The 26,506-nt window shown below is 40.9% G+C and overlaps 1 protein-coding gene across 1 annotated transcript in view; it reads left to right on the forward strand.

Moving 5' to 3' along the window:
* HEATR6 (HEAT repeat containing 6) overlaps positions 1 to 26,451 on the forward strand; it is a 36,133-nt gene extending 9,682 nt beyond the window's left edge. Inside the window, 15 exon segments of the mRNA XM_018556896.1 lie at positions 580 to 681; positions 1,872 to 2,009; positions 3,553 to 3,836; positions 8,699 to 8,876; positions 9,352 to 9,558; positions 15,266 to 15,365; positions 15,999 to 16,351; positions 17,408 to 17,530; positions 17,733 to 17,819; positions 18,251 to 18,385; positions 20,727 to 20,849; positions 21,892 to 22,016; positions 22,201 to 22,297; positions 22,978 to 23,182; positions 25,891 to 26,451. Of these exon segments, the coding sequence (XP_018412398.1) occupies positions 580 to 681; positions 1,872 to 2,009; positions 3,553 to 3,836; positions 8,699 to 8,876; positions 9,352 to 9,558; positions 15,266 to 15,365; positions 15,999 to 16,351; positions 17,408 to 17,530; positions 17,733 to 17,819; positions 18,251 to 18,385; positions 20,727 to 20,849; positions 21,892 to 22,016; positions 22,201 to 22,297; positions 22,978 to 23,182; positions 25,891 to 26,417 (2,784 nt within the window). The 3' untranslated portion in view covers positions 26,418 to 26,451.
* Positions 26,452 to 26,506: the final 55 nt, after the last annotated feature.

The following is a 26,506-nucleotide window of genomic DNA, read 5'->3' on the forward strand; positions in this document are numbered from 1 at the left end:
ACAGGTTGAGAACCGCTGTATTAGGGGAACCTCTTCTGTGAAGCACATTAAGGAGCACGGACTCTTTTCGGAACACATTTATTTGTTTTCACATACAGTTGTGGGACTTGCACGGATTTGGAAAGGAGTTTTTTTCCTCCTGTTTCATCTCATATTTCACCAATGGCTTTTGTTTCACTGTTATTGGATTATATATATTTGTATTGTTTAGATTCTTTTGGAATCTTGTTGTTATGATGTAATTTATGTATTACCAGTTTCCTAATTTACACATAGGTCTTACACAATCTATACTATAGTATAGTTCTATAAATGTTTTGTTTGCATTTAGCACCTTTTAGTATGTTTAGATTCACAGGTTCCGTGTGCTGTATAAATTATTCTTCTGATGATTAAGGCTTCACAACCTTGATCTAGCAGTTTAGGCATTCACCTTGGTGTAAAATTGTTACTACTTGCTACTTTATTTTTTGGAGTTTTGCGGCTATAGCTAAAGTAAATTTTCACTTAGAAATAATAATTATTTTAATATCATTAAGTTTATGGACAAAATATGAACCAATGTTCTTTTTTTTTCAGTTACTGCAGAATGCTTTGAAAGGTATACAGTCTATATTAAATGGTAGCAAAATGTTATTGAAGGAAACGGATCAACTTGGATCGTTGCTTGCTGTGCTTAAGGTAATATATTATGTCTAATATACCTTAGTGCCATTTTACTAGATTTCAAGGCACACTGTTTTGACAGTTTAAAATATTTGATATACATTTATATAGATTCTGCTGCTTGTTTAAACCATGCTAGATGTCTGATTTTGCAGCCATGTTGTAGTATGTGTATAGTGGCATAGAACATAACACTTGGGGCTAGTTCATCCCAGCCCCAGTGCGTTCCGGCCCGATTGGTGCCCAGAACGCACTGGATCACATTCTGGCTGGCTCACTTTGTTTTGGGGTGATAAAGGACGTGGCAGTGCATTGAAGTCAATGGCACCGCAGCCATGCCTGCCGGCTGCAGTGCAGTCGCCCACACCAGAATGTGTGGCACATCATTGCCTGCATTCCGGTCCGAAAAAATAGTGCATGCAGCGTCGGGCCAGAATGCACTGGGGCTGGAGTGAACTAGCCCTTAGAGTTGAACTCCGGACATTACCCCTCCATCCTCAACTAACCACTATTTTTTATATTTTTTTTTAAATGACCTAAACTAAAAGCTGCTTTTTCTTGAAGTGATATTAAAGTCAAAAGGTTTTTAACTTATTTTAAATGCGGTTAAATCATTTACAGTGTATGCTGCTTCTTGATGTTTAAAAGTTTGTTTCCAGCAGAATCCGATGATCCCCTTAAGCATTCTCTGGGAATTGGTTTGGTGTTTACGTAATTAAAATAAGTAGGGAGGCACAGATACCAATTACTGTACTCGGTACAAGTACAGATACTTTTCCAGCTCCAAGACTAGACTAGAGAAAAATTAAACAGGAGGCATCTGTCATTTGTAAGGAGCACACGGAGCTCCTGGGATTTGTACATCTCTGTTTTAATGTATGATTTACTTTTATAAATATAAATAAAGGGATGCACCGATACCAGTTTTGCGAGTACAAGTACTGATACTTGCTCAAGTACTCACAAATACAAGTACTGATAAATTTTTATTGTCATGTGACAGTTTTTCTCAAACAATACAGATTAATGATTTCAGGACAATGGTGAAGCACCAGAGCCAGGTCCCAGCTGCAACTTCTGCAACCCTGGTAGTTCTCATGAAAATGCCAAGTATCAGCATTGGTACTCGAAAAGTATCGGTAAATCCCTAAAAATAAGGCAGTAATTAATTTTTATTTGTATTTTTTTTTAATACTCTGTTTTAGAAATACATGCTGCATGGACTTCCTGGATTCAATATAGAAATGCCTTCAATTCTTTATCCCACTCCCCTACCTCAGTATGATGGAATTTCACCTGCAAAATCTGAGCAAAAGGAGGCAACCACATCTCGACCAACCGGGGTAAATTGTTACTGAATCTTACTTTTAGAGCATAGTGTATTCAATCTATCTGCATTGCGGTTGTTTAGCAACACAGATATAACATTGTTGCCAATGATCACATAGGGGTTCAATAAAAATGTGCTATTGAAATAAGCTAATGGGTAGACAAAAAAAAGCCAGGTGGGAAGCACGGTTATGTGATCTCAATATCTGCTCTACACTTTGTTATAAGTGATCCCCATAGGCATAGACATTGTGAAAACAGTAAAGCATGACCATTGTCTTCTGTTTTTTAAAGATTAGTTTTAGGTGCATGCTCTGGGTTTGTCCTCCACGTCTTTTCATTACTACTTGGTCAGTCACTAACCCTGGAACAAACATACAGTTAGGGCACTCAATAGTGAATTATATTAAGAGCAGAATGAGCCTCTTTCTGGGGTCCCAGACTCCAGAGACCCATGGTGATGCTAAAAAACAAAAATCTTTGCTTGATTAAGATGTATACTTTTTGCATTTCAATACTTTAAGATGTAAATATTTAGTTTTTACATCTGTTTAAAGGAGAATTATGAGGCGAGTGATTTTCACTCAGCCTCATAATCTGAGCCGACCTGTGACAATTAAACTGTCACAGGTCGGCTCAGTAGATCGGGAAGTGAGCGAACACATACCGTCGCTCTCTCACTTCTCGATCTATCCCTGCAGAGAGCCGTGACTATCACTCATGGCTCCCGGCAGGGATTCCCCCCATCCCCTGTCCGATCCTCCAGCGCTGACTGGCGAAACGGACGGGGGAGGGGGCGGGTACAGCTGGCTCTGCCTCTGGATAGGCAGAGCCAGCTGTCAATCCCGCAGCTGGGTGGATCTCGACAGCAATGTCGGGATCTGTCCCTGCTGCGGCGTCTCGGTATACTGCGAGCTGTAGCTGAGCTTTGGGTCATGGGAGAACGCTAGTTTGTGTTCTCCCGTGACCCCTAGGAGAACTATGGGGAAAAGCCCTGACCCCATAGTTCTCCTTTTAAGAGACCCGTGTTGCCTTTTCCATCATCTGTTCATCTGGCACCACATCTGCCCAGTGAAAATGTTTGATAGTAATGGATGTTAATTATGAAGTGAGTTGAAAGTACACCATCTTTGACACCATCAATGATCTCCTATCCAGCACCATTTCTTTTATGGTTTGAATTAGGGATGCACCGATGCTGGTTTTTCGGTATTGAGTACGAGTACCAAATTATTATTTTTTTTTATGTTTCGGTACTCACCGGTACCGATACTGGCACTTCTGGTAGTATAGAGCCAGCTTCTCAGGCAATCAGGAAGCCAGGCGGTGTGTCATTACCCACTGCCCAACTTCTTGATTGCCTGGGAAGCCGACTCCATTCTGTTAGGGCGGCTCGATGCTGATTGGCCGGGAAGCATACCCAAATACTCTATCGATATCAACAAACCACCCTGGGCTCACAGGACAATGCTGCAGAGAATGGCACCACTTTATTAATAAAGCCCAGAAAGCTGAACTTTGGCTTTATATTTATTTTTTTGCTTTTATTTCATGCAGAACAAAAAGAAGAAATCCAGGACTAAACAAAAGAAAATCCAGCAGGAGAATGAGAACAAGGATGGAATAGAAAGTGAATCTGGGGATGGACTAACTGCTGCTGTTGACAGATTGAAACTGTGTGCAGCAGATGGAATAAACAATCCCTACTTAACTCCTCAGAGGTCACCATTGAAAAATACTGGAAAGGATCCACCACACTCGCCATCTTTAAGATTTAAAAAATTTAACAGCAGTGACTCTGACTTTTCAGATGCTGAAGGTGGTTTACAAAGTAAAATAAGGTCAGTTTTTCATACATATTAGATTTTAAAAGTGTGTGTGTGTGTACCAGTGCCCTCCTTCCTACACGCTGTTGATTGCTGCTGACCCCATTCACACGTAGCGACATACCTTTTGCAGCGGCCGGGATAGCGCGACTTTCAGGGCGACGTTCCAGCGACGGTAGCGCGACCTTCTCCGCCGGGCTCCATAGAAAAAAAGCAAAATCCGGCGAAAAAAGGGTCCGGTAGAAGCGACCGCGACGCGCGACATGGAGTTAAGACAGCTCCATTGAAAAGCATTGGCCGGTGACTTCTCGCGATATCGCGGCGGAAATCGCGCGATCATTCGCTACATGTGAACGGGGCCTAATCCGCCATCTCCTCCACCACTTCTTTCAGGTCCACTGTGACACGCCTATGGCCATTAGGTGGCTAAATCTCCCTGGCACCCAGCTCAATTCTACTACAGATGGCCATGTATGAGCCAGAAGTGTTCACTGCCCACAATGTGTAGACACACACACACACACACACACACCTACACACACCTTGGGGAAAGATAAAAACGTTTCTCTCTAATGCCAAAAAAAACTCTACCTCCTAGCAGATTTTTTATATTTAGAGTTTATTTCCACTTTAATCTCACTTACAGGTTTTGAATCTCTAGTTGCATTTCATCCCTTTTCGGGTTCACCATTTTTTCAATTGTTGAGTCTTATCTCACATAGAGAGGTGACAACTGCCTTTTCTAGGTAAGCACTAGCAGCGTCGTCTCTAGTGTTCCTTTTAAATACTGTTCATTCCACCAATCTTTGCTTACTACATATTTGATCTTTAGCACAATTCGCTCGCTTGCACTACAAGTTTACTCGTAAGTTTAACTACTAAATCTACTTGCCTCACCTACCACAGTCTCTTAAATGCCAGCCTGCATGACGGTTTGTGACTGACTGACTGGTGCATGCTAAGTTTAGTAGTCCCCACTCATTAAAAACTCCAACCAACGAGACTCCTCAGGATTTTTTTGGAAACCCTAAACAAAATCCCTGTATAAAAGTAAAGGAAATGGTAATTTACCCTCTTGTGCATATAGCTGGTGGATAAACATGGGATAACAGATCTTTATTTACATCTTCTCAGACCCTTTTTCTTAAAGCCCCACAATAGCCAAAATGTTATTTGGTTTAGTATAAAGTGGGGAATGGAAAGAGCCTCTGCCTGTGCCTTTTTTTTTTCCTAAGCGGGTCAGGCACTATGTTTATTTCAGCCAGTTCTTGATGAACTGGCTGAAATTTGCACACTGTGTGCTGCTGTGGGCACTCTTCCAGCCATCATCCCTTGATAAGAAGATCAAAGGAACTGGATAGAAAATCTTCAGCCGAACGGAGCCTGCAGCCAATCACCTGGGTATACTGACAGAGGCTGGTATCTGTTGTCAGAATACAATGCAAACAGTAGGAGATTCCTCAATCCATGCTCATAAGCCAGAATGGAGGACTTTGTTATATTTTCCTTGTTCAGCCTGCAGGTTAAATATAACTGTGTATGACCAGCTTTAGAGACAGGATTTTGTTTTACACTGTACATAAGTAATACATTTTCCATGTGATGGTACAATATATTTCTGTAATGTTTCTTTCATTTTAGCTGCAAAGCTTTTTTAATAATCTCTTTGACCTGATGTCGGTGACTAATGGGAATCATGTCCAGCAGGAAAGCGAATAATTCCATTAGGGCTCCTAATCCTATGTTTTTTTTTTAAATTTTGCAACATCCTTAGCTGTGTGCTGCCTCAATGGAAAACATCTTTGGTCAGGACTTATAGTGGTTTAAACCTTGACAAATGCTTGTTTTAACTAAATGTTATAATCTGCCTTTCAGGCATCCTTAGTCCTTTACTGTTGCAGTTGTACAGTTTGAGGCTATAACGGGTGGAACTTGTCAAAGATAATTATGCCTGGCCTAGTAACTTGCTGTAAACAAAATCTTTTTCTGTTTTAGGTAAAACATTGTAGCAATTTGTCGTAGGTTTTCTCTTGACTAGCGGGAAACAACAGAGTTGTTCTAGCCAGTAAGTGTGGATTTTTTGTTCACTAGAAAAAATCAGTAAGGCATCAAGAGAAACTCACTCAGTGGGTGGCCTTGCCTGCTGCTCCCCACGCGACATACTTTGAATGGAAAAATAAAGGAGCCGGGCAGAAAATTGTCAGCTTAACAGCATCTGCATGCAGTCAGATACAGGCACTGCTAAGGTATTTTGACAACTGGCTGGGCCGGCTGTTTAGCATGGATGGGGGAATTGGTTAGATTCTTTATGTTCAACCTGAAAACTGAAGGAAGAAAAGTCTACTCGTGTATACCCAGCTTAAAGGAACACTAAACTCAGGAGTTAAATCCTAAAAATGTATTCAAGCACCTTAACTATTAACAAAATGTATCTTATTTATTTATCACCCAGTTGTAGATCCTCAAATCACCTCTGAATGCATGCCGACTCTGTCCTTCCTTCTGGAGGGGGGCTACTTTTGTTCCCCATGGTCTCTGTGTGTTGTAGCTACCGCTCCATGCTCACTCCCGTGATGGACTACAATCTCACATTTCGTTTACTAATTTGAGTGAGCTTGGAGCGGTGGCTACTTCACCACACACACAGGGACCATGGGGAATAAAAGCAGCCAACCCCAGAAGGAAGGACGGTATTGGGATGAATTCAGAGGTGATTTGAGGGTCTACAACTGAGTGATACACAAATAAGATACAGTTTTGTTACTAGTTAAGGTACTTGAATGCATTTGTAAGCTTCAACTCCTGATTTGAGTGTCACTTTAAGGCTACATTGGTGATTAAGCCAGATACTGCCAGTACAGTGCAAACGGGGTTGAATGGAGTAAGCGTAACTTTGCACAGCCCCCTCTCTAACAAATAGCAAACTTAAAATGGGTGTCATCCCAATTTGACTGCAAAAGGGGAACTACACTTTAACCGCCTCCCGGCTGGCCATTGCTCCCTGGATCTGAGCGGGCCACGGCCACTCACGCTTTGTAAAATGCCAGAATGTACAAACGGGCAGCGATTCCTGTTTGCATACAAGAAGCGATCCGCCGACTATAGAGCTGGCGGATCGCTTGTATACCGAGCCAGTGTGTGCGCCCCTCCCGCTGGTCCTGGGTATCGCTGTACCCGGTGAGAGCCCGGGACTAGCATGGGAGCTCTGTGACAGGAGATCAGAGGGAGATCGGTACATGATCTCCCTCTGGTCCCCTCTCTGGTGTTAGAATGCGGAAGTGATGTATATTACATCACTTCTGCATTTTTGTGTCACTCTCCAGCTTCAGAAGCAGATCTGTGCTTCATCAGCTTCTTTGGGGGATCCTAGGTGACATTAGGGGTCTTGGAGACCCCCTGATGTCTCCATAAAGAGGACCTGTCGCATCCTCTTTGCTATCACATAGGGGGGGGTTCTTATCCCCCTATGTGATAACAATAAAGTTAAGTGAAAAAAAATGAAAGTTGCAAAAACAAAATTTTAAGTCATACATGAAAAAGAATAAAAACACAATTTTTTTTAAAAAGCACTCACCCATGCACTCGCGCGTGCAAACATGCCTCGGGTGCGAAAACGGCATTGCGCCCATTACGCCGCACATGTTGCATATCGCTGCGAACGTCGCAGCGAGAGCAATAATTATAGGGCCATTAATCACTGATAACACTAAACTGATGAGTGGCAAAAGCTTTCAAAGCATCGCTTATGGTCAATTTTGGGTATGGTAGTTTTTTGCGTTTTCGCGGGTGGGCACAATTTTAAAACTTTACATGTTTGGTGTCTATTTACCCGACGTGACCCCGACTTTTATATTTTGCCAACATTCCATTGCTGCAGTGGAGGAGGAGGCACGTTGGAGGAAGCGCTTGGAGCATCAGGTGAGTTTAACTTTATTTTCCTCCCTAGACCACAACAAGCAAGTTAACCTTTGCAGTGTGGGGGTAGCCCCACTGCAAGGGTTAATAAACATTTTCCGTGGAGTTCCACTCTAAATTTTATGTTTGTTTGTTTTTAAATGTGTGTATTTTTTATGAAGTTATATAAAAACAAGAAAACAAATGGGACACAAATAAAAATGTTTATATTTGAATGGGGGGAAAATGCAAAAATGGTAAGACTGGAAGAGAGGAGTTAATAAGAGCTAATGATAGTTAACTAATGGTTAATACCTGGTTAAACAGGGGAAAAATAAAAACCTCATCAAGGTCTATTGTAATAGTCTTTTTCCAATGCATTTATACACAGTTTGCAGAAGTCATTCACACGAGCACTAATGGCCATATTTGAAACACACAGGAGGCTATGGCTGTCAAACATCCAGTGGAGCCCTGAAGATAACACAAGGAGATACTTTCCCAGTGTAATCTGCAGGTTCTGCTGTTATTCTTGGCAGCCAAATCCTGCTCGGGAGCGGCTTTCATCGCTACTCTCCACATGTAATCAGCAGGACTCGGCTGGCAAATTGACCACCAGGTCATGCTGTGCTTGTGGAGGACTGGAGAACTCAGTCTGACAGCTGTATGTATCAGGAGTAGGTAAAGAGTGATGGCTAAATCCTACTAATTACGATGGAGACTGTGTCCCAAGGTAAGGTGTCCTGGTTCAGCCTGGCTTTCCTCCTCGGGGCTATGAAAATGAAGATCGGTGCATGGAGCCAAGCAGTTTGGAAACAATTGTCATATCTATAATATCTTGCTTTGCATTGTTCACTTATTGTAAATGCAGCATGTGTACAACTGGTAAAAGTTTATTTGATTTTATATTTGCAATTAAAATTCAACACCAGAAATGTAAATCATTCATCTACATACCAACATATGTTTTTGTTTCATTAAAGGTCTTTCCAAGCTAAAGTTCGACAAGGGGCAATATCCTGCTTTCTGTCTACAATAAAATCCATTGAAAAGAAAGTTCTTTATGGTTATTGGTCAGCCTTCGTCCCTGATATGCCTGGTTTAGGAAGTCCACAATCTGTGTCTCTAATGACAGTTATACTTAAAGACTATTCTCCAAAGGTATGCATGGCTTATAAAAAAAACAAAAACCTTCACAAACTTTTCCAGTAGCTACATCTGAAATAATATAATTTCTCTCCCGTTCATTGAAGGACACAGGGCAACAGATCGTAGATCCTGAATGGTAGGGTATATCGCCACCTGCAGGAGTAGGATCTACAATCTGTTGCTCTGTGTCCTTCAATGAACGGAGAGAAAGGGATTTTACGGTGAGAACAAAAATCCTATTTTTTCCAATATAAAAAATGTAAATGGGCATATTACCTCCTATTAAGATGTCAGTTTAGGTGCTGAGGAACCCTCTTTTGATTAATTTAAAAGCAGTCCATCACATTTTATTTTCTGTGCTGCATCCAGGGGCAAGCCAGTTTGATACTGATTGCATATGTCTTTTGGTTAAATGTTCTACAGTTTCCCACCTTTTTACATTTTTTTTTTTAACAGTAATATATTTATGCTTTTAATTATCTTTCAGACTCGTGCTTGTGCATTACAAGTTCTTTCTGCCATATTGGATGGATCAAAGCAGTTCCTTTCTGTTGCTGATGATGCAAGTGAATATAAACAAGCCTTTACACCGTTTTCAGTCACCATTGCCTCAAGTATAAGGGAACTGCACAGATGTCTCCTTCTAGCAATGGTTGCTGAGTCTTCAGCGCAAACACTCACACAAATCATTAAGGTTTGTATGTATGCTCGTTTAGTAGCACAGTAAAATGTGTTCAGAATAAAATGTCTCTTATCTAAGGGTAGACATGGTGAAATCTAATTAGAATAGAGTTATATATTTGAAGAAGAACTCTGTGTAGAAATTGTATTTACCCTTGCCGTGGGGCTACCCCCACACCTCAAGTGTTACTGCTCACTTTTGCCTAGAGTATGACTTTTTTTTTACTTGCATGATCCTCGGAGTGGGCTTCTCTCCCCCAACGCTGCAGCAGGATCCTTGAGTCAACAGGTCTAATATAGTGTTTAGGATGTGAGAACGCCGAGGTACATACCATCAATGGGGGGAGCGCTGCCGGCTCCAAGGATGAGGTGAGTGTAACTATTTATTTATTTATTTTGACCCTAGACAAAAAAAAGAGCAGTTAACCCTTTCAGTGCAGGTGTAGCCCCACTGCAAGGGTTAAGAAAATTTCTGCCCTGAGTTCTTCTTAAAGATCAGTCTTGTGTCTCAACACAGCAAAGATACATTGTTTATACTGACAATTCTTTCTAACTGAAACATGTAGTAGCAAAATGTGTTAACGTAATGTCAGTGAACATTTATGCTATTGCAAAGTATGGCTTTATTACAGTTTTTACAGAAGCTTTTCTAAAGGTACTTGTAAACATCACACGCTTGTTGGATGGACTAATCAACTAGTAGTATTCCGTTCCTCCCAACTTTCTAAGAAGGGAAAGCGAGAAGTTGTTTAGCACAAAGTATGTAGGCAAAAGACACACCCCTGCTATGCCTCCTGTTTGCGTACCATGAAGACCTAAAGTGGTATTAAACTCAGTTTTTTTTATTTTTATAAAATCAATGCAGCTATATAAGACTTACTGTAGTCCATGTGTGTCTCTTCGATCTGTGCAGATGTTTCTTTTAAATCCTCTTTCTTCTTTGTGCTGATCAGGACTTCTGTTCTGAGAGTGACTCCATTCTCTTGCCGTGTCTGATGCATTCAGAGGCACGGCAGATGCACAGGCAGCCTGATGTCTGGTGGAACGCCTCCTCTTTTGATTGACAGCTGCTCTGTTATAGTGTTCAATTCTGGTTGGCTGGTTGTTTCACATAGTAAAATAGCACAGTCGACCATTTCAAGCAGGGTAGGTAATCTAAACCGTGTTTTAGGTATTTATTTTTTGATAGACTTTTGTTTTATCTATTTGCAAGTGAACAATTTTACTTTCTTGCTAATTGTTCACCTGCAATGTATTGTATCCATATGTGCACCGAATTCACATAGATCACTTTGTTGGATGTCGTGATCGGAGGACATCGTGATTGATGCAGAGTTTAAAACTGGATGCCATTCATTTGAATGGCACTGCATATGCAGCTCCTGGCTGCAATTCGCTCACCCGTGACGCAATATGCAGTAACGCAATAGCGTGCCTTGCAGTGCGTTTGAAAAAGTAATGCATTAACTAAGCAACCCACCACAACAAAGGGTATTGAACAATTAGCAAGAATTTAAAATTAATATATTCAAATTGCACTGCGCTATAAAGTATAATTGTATCAATCTCCTCCAAAGTTTCCTAATAAATAAAACCTTATGTTTGGTGTTTAAAAAAAAAAGTGCCGATCTATAGATCATTTTAACATGTATCCAAATCACCGTTGTGGAAAAAGGAACAATAGCTATATCAGTCCAGTGTATATAGTATTCAACGAAAAGTTTACAAAACGTAGTCTATCGAAAAATAAATGCCTAAAACACTGTTTAGATTACCTATCCTGCTTGTAATGGGTGACTGTGCTATTTTACTATGTAAAACAACCACCAAAGCAGAATTCAACATGACATGGAAAAGAAAATAGACTGAAGATTGTTCCACAGTCTATGTACATTATAAATACAGCTTGTGAAAAAAAAGAAAAGAGCTAGTCTGGGGAGAGATGACTCTCACTGAGACACTAACACTGAGCAACTGTCAATCAAAAGAGGAGGCGTTCCTTCAGACATTAGGCTGCCTGTGCATCTGCCGTGTGCCTGAATGCAGGGAGGCAGACTCCATCAGACACGGCAAGAGAATGGAGTCACCCTCAGAAGGGAAGTCCTGGCCCGCACTAAGAAGAAAGAAGATTTGAAAGAAACTGCTGCACAAAATGAAGAGAGACTCATGGACTACAGTAAGTCTCGTATAGCTGCATTGATTTGATAAAAAACAAAAACTGAATTTAATATCACTAACTCCCTTTTGCCACTACTTTCCTATAAACTGTCTATTCAAAATAAGAAATGCAAGATCAGCCACAGATATACTCTAGGAATAATATTTATGAACTAACCTTGTTACATGTACGTACTCTGACTCATTAAAAGCAAAATATAGAAATATCTGCAATACATGCACATTTCCAAACGTTTATCCCATTTCTGTATGTACAGAAAAATAATTGTTGATCTGCAAGAAATGCACTCCGCTCTTAAGCCCTCTTGTGAACTGACAACATATTGTGTTTTTGTTAACTGACTGGTATCAGCTCTCCTGATGTCTTTTACTAAACTACTCAACCACTCTTACTCTCAGATCTCTATTACATAAAGGCTAGTCACTCTGTATTCCAAGATGGGAACTAGGAGGGTTCTTTTGGGACAACACACAAAGTGTGCAGAGAACACAGAACAGCTCTGCATTTCTGATGAGACCAACTGGTTGTTTTTTTTTTGTTTTTTTTCTGTACTTGTCAAACTGATATAACAAAATGTTTCCAATGCATATTTAACAGCCCAAAAGAAAGCAGATGAGAGAATTTATTTTTTTAGGGCTTAGATACACTTTAAATATAGTTTGTATAAAACGGTCTTTGTTAAGTCCATACTGTGATGTATTAAGGCAGTTCTATGTTTATTGTATACTCAATTATAACTGTGGGCTTTACTTCTTGAAGCAGGTTTTCAAAGAAAGCATCACACAACAGTAATTTCTTTCTCCTTTTAAAAAAACATTTCCGTAGATGATGTAACATGGATGAATGTCTGTCTTTTTGTGTCGGCTCTTAAAAAATAGCTTGCAGCATTAAAGGCAATCGGGAAGCTAAATAAACTATAGAAGGGCTACTTTTATTTCTTCTACCCAGTATTAAGAGATGCTCTGAACATAATGAACACATTTTTTTCTTTTGGCCTCCAGGGTAAACGGGTTAACTGATGGGGGTTTAGGTGGCTTTCACAAGAGACAAGACAGTTTGATATTAAACATAAAATTCAGCATCCTTTCAGTCTGACCTCGTTTTATTTCCCATAGAGGATTGCATTTCTTAACTGCCCTGAGGAAAAGAATTAGCAAGGTCCTCTACAAGCTGATTATTTAATTTCTTTTATGGAAAGATCCATTTTGTCTAGCTGACCTCTTCTGTTTGTCAAGCTGCTTTTAATTGAGAGAAATCGGTATGGGGAATACAATGTCCTCTACCTTCAGTCTGATAGGGAGATTATGTTTCAATTTATTTTATATAGCACCTACAGGCATTAAATTTATCGTCCTTTGAGAGGAGCGCTTTTGGCAAGTTTCATGATTATTGAACATATTATGATGATCACAAGAGATCTGTGTTGTCGGTACATCAGCAAAGCATTGCAGTATTTCCCTACAGTCCAAATGTATTTAAGTGTAGGTATAGCCAAAACAGAGTAGGAAAGGGGTAAAACCTCTTGACAGTTGTTTTTTTTTTTTTTTTTTTTGTTTGTTTTGTACAATTTACCATTGGGAAAATTTCCATTCACTTCCTGTTCCAGGGGGCTAGAGGAAGTTAGAAGAAATCTTCCAAAAGTGACAGGAATACCCCTCTTTGACAGCTGTTCCTGGAAGCGGTACACCCATTAGAAGATGTCACCTTATCTTTTTGTTCTGGGGATAACTCTAAAATTTTGGATTTCCCTTCACTTTCTAGCTAAAGGAAAATGTTCGCCAATACAAATAGAGAGGGTTAATCTCCCCAATGGGGTCACAGATGGCAATAAAAACCTGACCCATAATAATTTATTTAGATATTATTATATGTATTTATTTAGCGCCGACAAGTTATGTAGCGCTATACATAGTGCATATTCACATCAGTCCCTACCCTCAAGGAGCTAAGGCCTTGGTTCTCAACTGGTGGGTCGTGACCCAAAAATGGGTCGCAACCCCATGTTCAGTGGGTCGCCATGTGCCTTCCACTTTTCTAGGTGAGAGGCTTTTCAGCGTCCCCCTAGCTCAGCACTGTCCATTCTCGCGCCAAGCAGCTCATGCTGCTCAGCGCCGTGTTTCAGCTTGAGGTGGAGTGGGCAGGAGCTACAGCTGCGAGGCAGCTCCATCCATACGTGCATTGCTTACAGCTTCCTTGCATGTCCTGTGGTGGTGCTTGGACCGGAGTGACGTCACGTCTTGGCTCCTGGCACCTCTACAGGGCACGCAAGGGAGTTGTACAAGCAATGCACATATGGATGGAGCTCTGTCACAGCACAGCAGCCCACACTGGACCCCAGATTGAGGATCCACTCTTGTTCTCGTAAGGTAGGGAGACTGGGTGGATCTTTAAAAATCTTGGATCTTGGAGTGTATATGTGTATCTGTGAGATTGTGGTTGTGTGTGAGATTGTGTCTGTGGTTGTGTGTCTCTGTTTTTGAGGGCCTGTTCACACCAGTACAGAGAGTTATCTAATAATGTCCAATGCGATTAATGCACTGTACAATGCAATTGCACCTACTACGCGTTCTGGTGTGGTAGGTGCGTTGCATTGCCATTCATTTGAATGGCAATCCAAGCACACCTCCCACCCATAGTTCAATCCCCCGCACCAGAACTCGCGGTAACGCAATGCCTACGTTCCATTGCCGTGCGCCTTGGGTCGCAACTTAATGACCAAGAGGTTATGGTCCTGAGGTTACGCAGGTTGAGAACCACTGATCTAGGGTACCTATCTCACATGCATACATACGGGGCTGCTTTAGACAGGAGCCAATTCACCTTCCAACATGCCTTTGAAGTGTGAGAGGAAAGCGGTATACCCGGAGGAAACCCACGTACCCTTCCCCATTTTTTTTCATAAGGAAAAATAAATGTTGCCTAAGCATACTTTTATATTTTTTTTTTATACAGCACCGTACAGTCTCGGGCACTTTCTCATTTACCGTGCTAGCAGTCACTGATGCATATCTCTTCTGACAGACCGCAGAGTTAGGCTGGCCATACACCTATAAAGCGTTCAACCCGCTGTTTACATTGTATGCTGACACCTGTCAGAATACCCGATCAGAGCGGGGTGGCACATTGGTTGCGGGCTCTGAACGATCGAAAATTTTCCAGCCGGCTCCTTCGATCAGCTCAAAATGGTAGTCACCTTACTGTCACACTGCCCCTCTTGCTTCAGAACTTCGAGCTACTGACCTTGGACAAGTGCACACATAAGGAGTTTGGACTTTACTCTCACTTTCTTAGTGTACATGCATGCATTAAATCCAGTAAGTCAGCATTACAGCCAACCAACTAGAATTTTCAGGTGGCCATCAGCAATGGTAACCTCATTATTTTTAATGTCATGACCAGTTCACCTAAAATATAACAGTATTTTAACAGGCTAGCATATTTATTTTTAGTTTATGGTGAATGGCAGTATGTCATGTATACCTATGCTAGTATCATTTTTACAATTTCTAATGTGTAAAGCATTTTATCTCATTTATTGTAGTGCCTTGCAAACTTGGTAGCAAATGCTCCTTATCATCGTATGAAGACAGGTCTACTCACTAGAGTTTGGAACTACGTTAAACCTTATATCCACAATAAAGGTGCGCAAACTTTTCTCTCATACAACATTGATAATGTGTTCCATATTTAAAAATAATATTTCATGTGGTTGCATCTTGAAAGGTATTTTCAAAACAAAAACAGTTTTTTTTTTTTTTTTTTTGTCATTGTGCACCTTGTTCCATTCATATTGAACAGGTTCCCCAATGGCTTGTGAATTCTAGGTAATCCACTGCACTTCACAAGTGCAGGAAGATTTTGTGCAAGTCCTCGCAAAGCTCTCCCCCTCCCAACTCAATCAGTTGTACTAGCAGCTACATGTAAGAGGCGTTGTGAATGCCCCAGTTGTAACTGTTTGGGTTGGGAGGGGGAAAGTTTTGTTAGGACTTTGACGAACTCGGTTCGCACCAAGCTCACGCACATACCTAGTAGTCAGTGAGTGGAATAATGCCTCTTTACAGATGGCTAAAAAAGATCATTGGTGTCTCTGAGCTGAGAGCTCAAGGGAGACACTCCACTGATTCCACACCACTGGCTTTGCCGCATGACACTGGCAGCAGGACTATGCAGGCACCATTGAAATGTATTTAAATAAATATTAAACATTATGATATTTTATCACATGTGTTCTCTATTATATTTGTATTGACCTATTAATATATTTATTGTTGTAGATGTAAATGTTCGAGTATCGGGCCTTACATTGTTGGGTGCTATTGTCTCTGCTCAAGTACCACTACCTGAGGTACAGTTACTACTGCAGCAACCAGTTTCAGTGCAACCAAACGGTGGTCCTAGCACCATTACACGGCTCAGTGATCTTGACTGGTGGAGAAAAGAAACCTTTCCAGAGCTAGAAATGAGCGAAACCAATCCTCAAAAGCCACAGGCTGAGCCATGCTGGCTAGTACGTTTGTGCATTTCACTAGTGATTAATCCAAGGGAAGACTCCTATTCTGACAGTGATGTCAGCTCTGCCACGACTCTCCAGTATGAACCCTCTCCTGTCCGCTTGGAAGCACTTCAGGTATGACCCTCTGTCTGATTACCAAGAACATTTGTACTTAAAGGATGAATCCACCCAGTTTGGATAGATGCATATGGTTTCATATATCGCTCAAGGACTCTTTGCTTTGGTTTTTGGGTCTGCACATCTGCCATTATGAGAGTACACCTTTTTTCCCTCTAATTTTTTTTTATATTAAGTATAATGTGATAGGTGCTGGAACATGCAGTTGGGTGGGAGCACCTAAAACTCTAAGGTGGACAGAAACAGGGTCAGTATTTATGGCAATGAGTACTTGCTGCTGAATTGCCCCACACGTATCAAGCTTGGACCTGACTCATTGGAGCCCACCATGCTCCATTTATAACATAGCTACTACTTTTGGGTGAAATTACCTTTTTGAATTGATATAATTTCAAGAAGGAAATGTGAATTTTACATTTAGGTTGCTTGGATACGATTATCCAACTTTAACCAATGGTTCATCAGATTTTATCATACTAAAATGCTGGACATTTATAGGTAAGCTGCAGCCAGTGGTGGACTAAGTGTACCTTGGGTCCAGGGTTGTTTTCAGTTTAGTGCCGCCTAGTACAGGAGTGTGGTTTTATATAAAAGCGGCAGGCGAGAGGCCTACAGTTAGGTGTCACAAGTGAGGCAATCAACTGAATCCCCTAGCACACTATCCGAATTACACTTTCAGTTGTGCCATGTAGGTTGCAAAGACATTGCTACAGATTTTATGCTATCGGGTGCACCACATTGCCAAAATTGTCATGCTACCTGCTTCATTACATTATGCAGTGGCACAGGTGTGTGCCACTGGGAGGTGGGCAACTGCTGTAATGCAAATCTACCACTGACTGCAGCATATGCTATGGTGTGTAATACCTAGCTGTATACCTTTTGGCTGGCAAGCAAACATTACCTAGTGGTACTACATATTGCTAGGTCCCTGCACATATAATTTACTTTAGTTTTTATATCTGTTTTTTTTCTTAAGATCCGTTTAGATTATTTTCAAATCTTCTCCATATAAACACACTAATATATGTTTAAACTTTGCTTTCTATTCAGGTGTTGGCTTGCCTGGTAAAGGGATATTTCAATATGGCACAGAGCTATCTCATGGAGTTGGGAGAAGTCGCTTGTAAATGTGTGCAAGAGATGGATGCATCGATTCAACTTCATGGTGCTAAGGTAAAGTGGGTTCCAATTTTTTTGTCAACTTTGTTATGTGAAAAAGCACAAATTGGGTATACTTTTGCTTTACTTTTGCTTTAAGTCTTTCAAAATCTGTGTGTGTATGTATGTGTATGTATATATATATATATATATATATAATATACATACATACATTTTTTTTTATGGGTTCTTTTATAATATTTTTGTATATTTTAAGCTTTTGGAAGAGCTGGGAACTGGAATTGTTCAGCAGCAGAAAACTGATTTGTTAATCCCTGCTGAAAAGAAAGTGACTGTTAGTCAGGTAAGTGTTTCATCATAGTGTTGACTTTCGCTAACAATACTTCTTCTTCTTTCTTCTTCTTCTTTCTTCTTTCTTCTTTTTTTTCTTTTTTCTTTTCATAAGACAAACCGCTACATATATCTGAACTGTTTTACTGCTAATATATTCATAATTATGTTCAACTAGTCCTGTGATCCATGCACCCATATCAGACAGCAAACAGGTTGGTGACCTCATTTTTCTCTACTAAAGTTAAATGATAAAGATTGGTCAGTGAACACCCCCAGCTTGTTCACAAGGAAGGAAGATCACCACACTGATAGGATCATCATTCACTTTACCCTATTCTCTTTTTTTTTTGCAGCAAGCTTTACATGTGTGAAGAATGAAAGGGTTTGTTTTTATTAACTCACGGTGGAGCTGTATATGAGAGTATATCTTTTTTTATTCAGGCTGTAGCATTTTGGAACATGATTCTGAGTGGTCCTTTACCAGCTGCCTTGCAAAATGAGCAACATCCTACCCTTCAAACAAGTGCCTGTGATGCTTTATCATCTGTCTTGCCAGAGGCATTTACCAGTCTACCAGTAAGTATATGTGAATGTTAACAGTAAAACGTTTGTTTCTCTAGCTTCAGCCGGATTGTGCAGCCTTTGGTACTTGTTTTAACCTCTTCAGTTCTTGCACCTGTACACCCTTTATGGACCAGAGCAATTTGTAAATTTCTGCTATAGACCTGTTTGGCAATATCTTTTCCATTACTTAAAGGAGAATTATGAGGTGGGTGATTTTTACTCAGACTCATAATCTGAGCCGACCTGTGACAATGAGACTGTCACAGGTCGGCTCAGTAGATCGGGAAGTGAGTGAACACATACCGGCGCTCGCTCACTTCTCGATCTATCTGTGCAGAGGGACTGGATTGCCTCCTCCCCTGTCCGATCCTCCAGCGCTGACTGGCGGAACGGATGGGGGAGAGGGCGGGTACAGCTGGCTCTGCCTCTAGATAGGCAGAGCCAGCTGTCACTCACGCAGCCGGGTGGATCCGGTCATAATTGTCAGGATCTGTTCTGGCTGAGCTGTAGCTCGCGGTGTACTGAGCTTTGGGTGACGGGAGGACGCTAGTTTGTGTTCTCCCGTTGCCCTTAGGAGAATTATGGGGAAAAGCCCTGACCCCATAGTTCTCTAAGACAACAAAGTAATTCATATATTTTTTTATTTTTTTTTCAGGAAAAACAAAAGTTACTTTTGGTTATAGTGTCTTGCAAAAACTATTTTATTTTGTATGCAATCTGTAGACAAAAAATGTAGCAAAATGCACTCTTAATGGTTAAAAAATAGAAATGACCAAAAGATCAGCAGGAAAAAAAACAGATAAGGGAAGGAGGAGTTAATTAGGACTAGTTAGGTAAACTCAGGTGTTAAATCTTAAACATGCTTTCAAGTACTTTAACTATTAACAAAAATGTATCTCATTTGTGTATCACTCAGCTGTGGATTCTCAAATCGTCTGTGAATTCATGCTGATACCATACTTCCTTCTGGAGGGTGGTGTGTGTGTGGTGTGTGTGTGTGTGTGTGTGTGGGTGTGTGTGTGTGTTGTAAAGTAGCCATTGCTCCAAGTACTCATACAAGAATAGGATCCCTTGACTCTGCTGAAAAAAATGAATAGCTGTGATCAGTGATTCACTCTGCACCACCGCTGCCACCCGATAATTACAGATCCTTTCTGCAGCTGCGATCTGCTGTGTCCCCTCTGATTCCGCTAGAGAGAGCAGAGAACAACAACTAAATTTAATAAAGACCTCGCCTATAAGGAAAGATGATTTTAACTGAATTTTTTTTCTTCCTTGTGAAGAGACTATGATCACCTTTTTATACAATTACAAAAATGATCTACATCAAGGGTAGCCAAACTTCAACCCTCCAGCTTTGGTGAAATTACAAATCCCATCATGGATCTGCTTCTGAATGTCATGCCTGTGGCTGTCAGAGTCCTGCAATGCCTAATAGAATTAGTTGTTACACCACAGCTGGAGGGCTTGAGTTTGGCTACCCCTGGTCTATATATTAAACTTGGTTGAAAGTTGTCTTTTGCAGGCCATTGTAAATTAACAAGGGGGCATGCTCTGCACCTGGAAGAAAAGAGGTTTTAGCTCTGCTTATGGAAAGGGTTCTTTAAAATGTGAAATAGACTTCCACAGGGGTTAGTTCTAGCTAACTCAGTAGATTGCTTCATAAAGGCGCTGGGTGTGTTTCTAACTGCACAAACTATAAATGGATATTACTATTTATAAACCATAACATTCTAGATTGCTGATCCAGGAAGTATATTATTGCTTTTGCAATATTGGATTATGCTTAAATAAGTTTTTTTTTGTTTTTTTTTAACTTGGGATCAGCTGCAGGTTTTGGATTCTGCAGTTATAAGGATTTTAACTTTTGTATTTTGGCTTAACTGGATTCACATGTCTTTTTTTCAAACTATGTATAAAAATGTGCTCTAATTAAGGGTTAGTTCACACCTTCAGCAGTGCGTTACGGTCCACATTGTGGCTGGCTCCCTATTTTGCTGGGCAGGAGTGGGCGTGGCGGGCCATTGAAGTGAATAGCACCGTAGCCACACCCTGCGGCTGCAATGCGGTCGGCCACACAGCAACCGCAAGGCACACTGTGCCTGCAGTGCGTTTTGTGCGGTGCATTCAGAATAGTGCTTGCAGCATTTTGAACGCACTGCAGGAACAATGTGCCGTGCGGGCGATTGCATTGCGGCCGCAGAGCATGGCTACGGTGCCAATCACTTCGATGGCCCACCACGCCACCTCCTGCCCAGCAAAATAGGGAGGCGGGCAGTGCATTCCGGTCCGGAATCGGACCAGAACGCACTGCTGATGGTGTGAACTAACCCTAGCAATCTTCCAATTTCAGGATGACTGTCAGATACTTTGTATAACACTTATGCTTGGCCTGAACCACAGTGAAAATCCTCTAGTGAAGGCAGCAGCTGCACGAGCTCTTGGTGTATATATCCTGTTCCCGTGTCTTCGACAGGTAGTGCTTCTTAATCTAGCAAGAGAAAATGTAAATAAAAGCATTATCTCTTTTAGTAACTTCCATATTATAGAACTTGCTAAACATCTGTCTTCTAAATAATACTTGTCTTGCATGGTTATGTAATTTAAAAGAGGCCATGAAGATCTTATCTTAATATTATGCTAACCATTTTACACAAAACGTGTAAAGGTAGGTAGCATCGAAAAGTGGAATAACAAGCTTTCCTACAGTAACTTTTTCACTTTGAGCTTTACCATTGTGCCATATTGACATTGACGGTTATAGTTCTGGGGTTGCCAAATTCCGTAAATGTTGGGTTGGAACAAATAATGGAAAAATACTATATGTAATACATTGGGGTAGACTACAAAGCTAAATGGTATAATGTGTGTGACCGAGACCTCTCCGAAACAAGATGAACAGGAGAGCAAAAAAAGCTCAGGGACTCAAGTGGTTAACACACTGCACATAGTGTATGTAAAATACAGCCCTGGGTACATAATGCAGCATTCAAGAGTACAACCCAGTATCACTCATCCATTTCTGCTCTTTTTGCTCTCTCTCCCCCTAAGTTGCATGCTCCTGCTTGCTCACTTAACCCATCTGCAGGCCACAGCAGGCTTTGCAAGGGGGTACTGAAAAGATAAAACACTACCAGACCTCAAAAGCAAAGCAGAGCCTGAGAAAGTCCTACCAGGCATCCCTTTAGCTTTACATCATATGACATATCAAAACCAAGAAGGAACCTGGGAGGAGTTCCCCTAGCTCTGTGCCACTTTGCTTCTCGGGTTTGTACATGCACATTACTGATATGCTGGTGCAGCGGCATGACACATAATTATACGAAGATCCCTATGTAACAGCGATATTGTGCTGAAACCTGCTTGCCTGAGGTACCTGGGTTTAGTGATGTCTTTGTCTGCTAATCTCATCCCTACCACGTTTCCCCCTCTGCAGTGATATACTGTATATATAAACTGTTATGGTTGGCAGAGTGCCATTATTTTGTATAATTTTTGTCTGTTTACCTCCCTTATAGGATGTCATGTTTGTAGCGGACTCCGCTAATGCTATTCTGATGTCCCTTAGTGACAAGTCTCCAAATGTTCGTGCCAAGGCAGCCTGGTCTTTGGGCAACCTTACTGACACCTTAATTGTTAACATGTAAGTCTTCTTCCCTTAAGGCTTTCTAGAATGTAAACTAAGTCATAGTCCATAAAAACGTGAGACAAAGACTTGTTCTTAAGCCCTTCGTGACTGACGACGTACAGTGTACGTCGCCAGCATCGGGGCTGTTTAAACAGACTCCCGGCGACTTTTGCCGCCGGGACTCTATTCTCCGTTTCAGGGAAATGATTGGGCAAAGTTTCCAAGAGGAATTTTCTGATATGCTGCTTCTGGAAATGTTGAAGTCGGCAACCGAAGCTTCTAAAGACAAAGATAAGGTTCATACATCTAAACTATCTCTAATAGAAAATAATGTGTTGTCCATACAAATTAGATAGCAATCATTTGTTTTAGCGGTCGCAAAAATCTTTTTCACCTGAGACGTAGTCACACATGCTCAACAATCATGACCGTGTTATGCTTTGAGCGCAATTTGTGTATATTCTTTTGGTTGATCAAGCTGTAGTTTTATTATCACATAATTGTATTCATTCCCACAGTGAGTAGGTCAATGCAAAGCAACAAGTTCACTACAAGGCTGGTACTTGCAGGAGCTTATACTTGCCTTTCCTTCACTCCTCTGCTGTTCCATTTACTGCCAGGAGTTAGCAGACCTGTATAAGCGCCAATTTAATTCTTGCTGTAGTGTGCAGATGGCCTACACACATAAGGACTACCCCCCTGCAATGTGATAGTGACCAATTGGCGAACACCAGCACTGTCACAGGGTGCCATCTTTTATTAATTTAGAGTTGTATGACATTTTCCCAGCTTTAGACAGGATGGAGGTGTCGGGGGGGAGCGGAAGGTTATGCTTAGGCTGTGATAGAAAATAGCACTGAACAGAATAGGGAAAAGAAGGGACCACCATTAAAAGCTACTATTTTTTTTTTTCCTGTCTTGCAGAACTTGTAACACAACGTTTAACAGATACTAACCTGTAATGTTTTTCTTCCAGGTGAAAAGTAATGCTGTACGTGCTTTAGGGAATCTGCTGCATTTTTTGCAGCCGTACCACATTCTGAAGCCCAGGTTTACTGAAAGCATTGAGAGTGCAATCAGAGCCCTTATCTCTACAGTTCTTGGGGAGAGCACCATGAAAGTGAAGTGGAATGCTTGCTATGCATTGGGAAATGTTTTCAAAAACACAGCTCTTCCACTCGGTAAGGGTATAGTTACTGCAGTGTACTTGTCATGTACAAATGTGAACTTAGAGTGAACCTGTGAGATACTTCATGTGTAATTTAAATAAAATTTGTATTTGTTCTAAGCTCCATTCCTCCCAGCACTGAGCTCCGGCCTTAACAATTACTAGTCTTGCTTCCAATGGATGTTTCTGTGCAATAAACTGTTAGATGTCAGGAGCAGTGTTTTGTGCTTGTCTGCACAGTAGAGGCGGGTATACTGCCTGGACCTAGAAACACAGCTTAATCCTTGCTCCTTGTCTACCCTGTATTTCAGGAACCCTTTTTTTCTTTTTGTTATAACACAACCCCTCAGTGTGCTTTACCTTAGTACATGTAATCCTATGGAAATAAATCCTGCATATTGGTATAAGCATTTGCAACTTCCAATATTAACTGGCAATTTCTGAAAGTTTCTGCCCCATGGCTGTGGGTACTGACAGGGTCAGAGTGATTGGTTGGTACCTTTTTTGGGTTTGCTACCAGTCTCCGAGGTCTTTTGGCTATCTTTGTATGATATTGCACTATGAGGTTTCTCACTTTTCTTGGATATTTCATTAGAAGATTGGATTTTTCTTCCCTTGGAACTTTCTTACATGCTTCTGAGGGTTGGAAGTGTAAGGCTTGGCCCTATCACTTGTAAGCCGACTGGTCTTCTGGACCCGTCTTTGTCCAGGGATCCCCTTGAGGACCTGTTCTCTTGGGAATTTGTTCCAGTGTTCTTTTTTGTTGACCACCTCACTTTGTTGGTCTTTTCCTTATCAGGTAGTTATGTTGTTTCACCTGTTCTTGGTTGTTTTTTGGTTCACAGCCTCTTGCTAGAGCAGACTTAGTGTTTATTCTCTGGCTGTGATCTCTGTCCTGGTCTGGAACATTAAGTTGTTCCTCTGTGGGCTTCCCTTGGTTGTTGGCAGATTCCCCCTGTCTTTTAGGGGCTTCACCTCATCTGTTTTAGATTGGGGTGTTGGTCCTTCTGGTAGTCCTGAATTGCATACAGTTCCTGGTCCCTTCCTGCATCTATCGGTAGCTATTATCCATTCCTCAGCTGGAATGTTTTTAGGCGTCCTGGCTAGTTCTAAATTCTGTGTGTCTCAATGGACAGGAAAATATGATTTTTCTTGGAGTATATTCAGGGACACAGATCTTATCCCTCTGTGTTTTTTGTTGGTCCTGTGTATTGCTTTCTCAGAAAACAGACATGCTGGTAGAGGAGTGATTATACAGGGACTAGCTTACAACCTTTCTGTTTACCATTTCCCAATCTCCCAAAGTTGGCAGTTTAACCCAACTGTTTCTGAATTCCTTTATCCCCGAGTAGACTCCCAAGAAAATAATTTTTAGGGTAAGTACAAAAATCATCTTTTGTCTTCCCTTTCCCAAACCAAAGTCCCTGTTTAAATGAAAAACCTAACTTCAGTTCTTATTTGTACTTAGTTTGAATCTCAATTACTACACAATTCTTATCGTACAACAGACATTTATGAACAATATTGAATCTGTTCCAATACGGAAGGTTGCACAGTATGTAGTACACACCCAAAAAATCACCTTTTTTGTTTTTATTCCATGCCTGCATTCCTCCTTCCTTATGGCATCTGTTGAGTTTCTGTATCCTGTTTCCTTTACACTCTAATATAGCTATTCCCTGCAATCCATGCCGCTGATCCGTCTGGTGTCTTTGCCTATGATCTCTCACAGTCCTCTCACCTTTACTAACATTTTCTGGATCCTAGTCAGGTAGCCTCAAATTGCTCAAAGATGAGTGCTGGTTAAGAGATACCTGTGCTGTAATCGTTTTTTATTATTTTTAAATGCTTTTATATCTCCAGCATTTAGTTTAATGAAAATTTAAACTAGCACAAATAATGTGCAGAGAGCTATTACCCATAGCAACCAAAACAAATTTTGGTTGCTATGGGTCACTGTACTTTGCACTACTCTGTTGCTTCTCTTCAGCAGGAAAGGAAGCCTAGCAGGAATTTTAGTACCATGAACCATTCTTAGGTACACATTAATTAAACGGGCACACGTTTGTTAATGGCAAAAAACAGATTTCACTGTCGCATGACTACTGTGAAAATTTGCTATAGGCCCAACTAGTCAATGTCAACCCTTGCCCAATCAAGTAATATGTCTCCAGCACTGCAGGTGTGGCTGGGTAAGCATATATGCTGGCGCGTGTTTGCAGACATAATCACTTTGCCCTGAATGTTCATTTAAAACTTCACAAGTGTACTTTATTCTATGTATTTAGGGGAAAGGATATGGTGAGGGAAGGGGCAATTGTAGCCTACACCAGACAAAAACTTTAATTCAAGGTGAACCTTATAGACATTAAGTTGGGGAGTGCACATAGCAATATGCAGTCATTTTAAAAAGGATTGTCTGGGAAATCGACCCTAGACATCCTGTATGCTCATTTAGCTTTTTCCCCAGATATGTGGCTAGAAAACAAGCCGATAACATTCAAATACATTTAAAATAAAAAAATCCAACATTAAGAATCGAATCAAAACATTATAGCATTTTGTTTAATTTTGCTTTTGGTGTGTAGTTATTAACTTAAAAGGAGTAGCCACTCAAGTTACCAGTAATAATGGTTTCTATTTCCTTTCTGTACCAAAGTGGTGATGTATGATGAGGTACTGTAATCAATCCAAGATAACTGACATTGGTTTCTGTTGCAGGTAAAGCTGTGTGGACTTCCGATGCTTATCATGCACTCACTACAGCTGTGAAATCATGCAAGAATTTTAAAGTGCGGATTAAATCGGCAACAGCTCTCGCAACACCTTCCAAAAGAGAACAGTATGGAACTACTGAACAATACAGCGAAATCTGGAATTCTTTAGTGACCGCGCTAGAGAAGAGTGAAGAGACCGAAGATTTTCTGGAGTTTAAATACTGTGCTAGCCTCCGTGGACAAATATGCCAAGCTTTGATACACATGCTAGGCATGGCAAGCTTAGGAGATCTACCATGCATTCAAAAGACTGTAGTGCAGAAAGGAAGCCTGATCAGGAATTACTTAGTACAGTATGTGAAATCCGGAGCAGATGAGAATGAGACGCACACCGACAGGGAAAAAGTATTTCGGAAAGCAACAGATCATATATGCAGTATACAAGAGGACCCGTTAGGTAGAAAGGTTATTGCTGAGGTTGCTTTCCTTCAAGACATATTACATAGTTGTGAAAAAGAAATAGACGCTTAAATTGAACTTGAGCTTTGTGCACACAGGACAAAGCAACAGGTTCACTTTAATATATAGATATAGCTATATCTATATATATATATATATAT

This window comes from Nanorana parkeri, unplaced genomic scaffold (assembly GCF_000935625.1).
Source record: "Nanorana parkeri isolate BGI_ZX_2015 unplaced genomic scaffold, ASM93562v1 scaffold257, whole genome shotgun sequence".
Taxonomy (NCBI): domain Eukaryota; kingdom Metazoa; phylum Chordata; class Amphibia; order Anura; family Dicroglossidae; genus Nanorana; species Nanorana parkeri.